Genomic DNA, 2896 nt, shown 5'->3' with positions numbered 1-2896 from the left:
TGGGTATTGCTGTGTGGGTGACAGGGAGTGGTGTCTCTGGGCGCTGTGAGGCACCGATACTCCTCACATTAACCTGACCCGGGTGGAAAGGTGTGTTTCTGTCAGGGCAGGGTTGGGGAACTATTGGCAGGATCCAACTGGAGAAGGAGAGGTGCAGGGAGCAGGGTCGGGTGGCTCTGTCGAACTGTCAGCATGGCCACGGCAGACCGAATGGCCTCGCCTTGTGTTTTGTTGTTAACCTTCTCCGTCCTGTCCTTGCAGATGGCGCAAGTGTGACAAAATCGAGCGGAAACGGCAGGAACGCCTGGCTAACGGTAAGGACAACATCTCCCAGCTCCCTCTACACTGTTCCCCCATCAAACACTCCCAGAGACAGGGACAGCACGGGGTTAGATACAGAGTAAAGCTCGGGAGGGGAGGCGGGGGATATAGAGACGTTCGGGAGAAGCGGAGGGCACAACTTTAAAGTGATTTGCAAACTCAGCGAGGGGGAGACAAAGCATTTCATCCAGCGAATGGTTGGGGTCTGGGACAGGCTGCCCAGGGATTGTGGTGGAGGCAGCTCCAGCTGGAGACTTAGCTGGGTCTACCAACAGAAACGCTGTGCAGACAGATGGGGAAGGCAGGAGTCCGGCGTCAGGGAGAACGTCTGAGCTCAGGCCGCTCTGGGAGATATCACAGACAGGCAAAGGACAACTCAAGCCAAGAGGCCGGTCATACCGGGGAGTGCTGGGGAGGTTTTCCATGGAGCGTCTGAGGCTGAGGTATAGAGCTGTACAGCAGAAAAACAGACCCTTCGGCCCATCCCGTCCATGCTGACCCAGGTATCACAGAGTCACAGAGCTGTACAGCACAGAAACAGACCCTTCGGCCCAACCCGTCCATGCTGACCCAGATATCCCAGAGTCAGAGCTGTACAGCACAGAAACAGACCCTTTGGCCCAATGTGTCCATGCTGACCCAGATATCCTAACCTAATCTGGTCTCCATTTGCCAGCACTTGGCTCATTTCCCTCTAAACCCTTCCTATTCATGTCCCCATCCAGATGCCTTTTAAATATTTTCTTTGTACCAGCCTCCACCACTTCCTCTGGCAGCTCATTCCACACACGTACCACCCTCTGAGTGAAAAGGTTGCCCCTTAGGTCCCTTTTATATCTTTCCCCTCTCACCCTAAACCTATGCCCTCTAGTTCTGGGCTCCCCCACCCCAGGGAAAAGACCTTGTCTATTTACCCTGTCCATGCCCCTCATGATTTTATAAACCTCTATCAGGTCACCCCTCAGCCTCCGACGCTCCAGGGAAAACAGCCCCAGCCTGTTCAGCCTCTCCCTGTAGCTCAGACCCTCCAACCCTGGCAACATCCTTGTAAATCTTTTCTGAACCCTTTCAAATTTCGCATCTTTCTGATAGGAAGGAGACCAGAATTACACACAATATTCCAACAGTGGCCTAAACAATAAGGGGGAGAGGGAGAGTCGGATGAGAGAGCGTTTGGGAGGGAATTCCAGAGGGGAGAGTGAGGACGGCAGATGCTGAAGATCAGAGTCGAGAGAGTGTGGTGCTGGAAAAGCATAGCCGGTCAGGCAGCGTCTGAGGAGCAGGAGAGTCAACGTTTCAGGCATAAGCCCTTCATCAGGAATCCCTAATGAAGAGCTTTTGCCTGAAACGCCGATTCTCCTGCTCCTCGGATGCTGCCTGACCTGCTGTGCTTTTCCAGCACCACACTCTCTCTTGAGGGAGTCCCAGAGCTCGTGGCTTCCAATGGTGACGCGATGGGAATGGGATGCTCACGAAATGCCAGAGCCTCCTGTAGAGGACGTTGCGTTGTCCTGTGGGAGGTGTGTGTGGCGGGGAGGGGAGCTGACGATGCCGTTTCTGATGGATTTTACCCCTCCCCCTGTTCCCACAGTGCGGAAGAGGAGCCGGATCACCCTCCTGCCTGCCATTGACACTCGGCCGGTGATGGGAAAGGATGACGAGGAGTGGCTCCCTGACAGTCAGGGTTATGCTGCCTATGAGTACATGCTGGAGGCAGCGGTGGAGGAGGTGCAGGTTAAGAATGGGGACACCTCTCTGAACCCCGTCGAGGGCCTGGGAGCCGACACCCAACTCCAGCGCAAGTCCATTCGCCGCACGGCCCGCCAGTGGTCCTACTACGCCCTGTTTGAGGAGTCTGACATCTCTGACTCGGAGAGTGAGTCCACGTAACGGGGAGCGTGGTTTCGGCGGAGGGCGCGCGTCAGGGGGAGAATCGGACGGGTTTGCAAGTCCTTAACCCCTAACCCTTTCGCAGGCAGGAACACCAGGAGGCCATTCAGCCCCTCTCCCCCCTCCTCCAGCCTGTTACACAGGAACAGGAGGCCATTCAGCCCCTCCTCTAGCCTGTTACACAGGGATAGGAGGCCATTCAGCCACTCCCCCCTCCTCCAGCCTGGTACAAAGGAACAGGAGGCCATTCAGCCCCCTCTTGTGGTCCCCAGCGTCACAGATACCAGGCTCCAACCAATTCCATTCACTCCACGGGATATCCCAGAGATCCTAGACACTGCAAAGGCTATGGGCCATGAGAACATTCCAGCGATGGGACTGAAGGCTTGTGCCCCAGAGCTGGCTGCTCCCCTCACCAAGCTGTTCCAGTCCAGGGACAATACTGGCATCTACCCGACCCAGGTATGTCCCCGTACATATACACAGGAACAAATCCCAAACCGGCCCATTCCTGCCCCATCCGTCTCCTCTCCAGCATCAGGAATGTGATGGAAGGGCTCAGGAACTGGGCTATCACACAGCACCCGCTCAGCAATAACCTGCTCAGTGACGCCCAGTTCGGGTTCCCCCGGGGTCACTCAGCTCCTGACCTCATTCCAGCCTTGGGTCAAACACGGACAAAAGG

General features: G+C 56.1%; 1 protein-coding gene across 1 annotated transcript in view; it reads left to right on the top strand.

The window, feature by feature from the left end:
- Positions 1-261: 261 nt before the first annotated feature.
- LOC122546116 (histone-lysine N-methyltransferase 2B-like) overlaps positions 262-2896 on the top strand; it is a gene marked incomplete at its 5' end in the record, with an annotated part of 6262 nt that continues 3627 nt past the window's right edge. The window contains 2 exons of the mRNA XM_043684938.1: positions 262-314; positions 1913-2197. Of these exons, the coding sequence (XP_043540873.1) occupies positions 262-314; positions 1913-2197 (338 nt within the window). The remainder of the gene's footprint in view (positions 315-1912; positions 2198-2896) is intronic.

Source organism: Chiloscyllium plagiosum, unplaced genomic scaffold (assembly GCF_004010195.1).
Source record: "Chiloscyllium plagiosum isolate BGI_BamShark_2017 unplaced genomic scaffold, ASM401019v2 scaf_98656, whole genome shotgun sequence".
In the NCBI taxonomy this organism is placed as follows: domain Eukaryota; kingdom Metazoa; phylum Chordata; class Chondrichthyes; order Orectolobiformes; family Hemiscylliidae; genus Chiloscyllium; species Chiloscyllium plagiosum.
The sequence above is the reverse complement of the archived record's forward strand: the minus strand, read 5'-3'. Positions and strand labels throughout refer to the sequence as shown.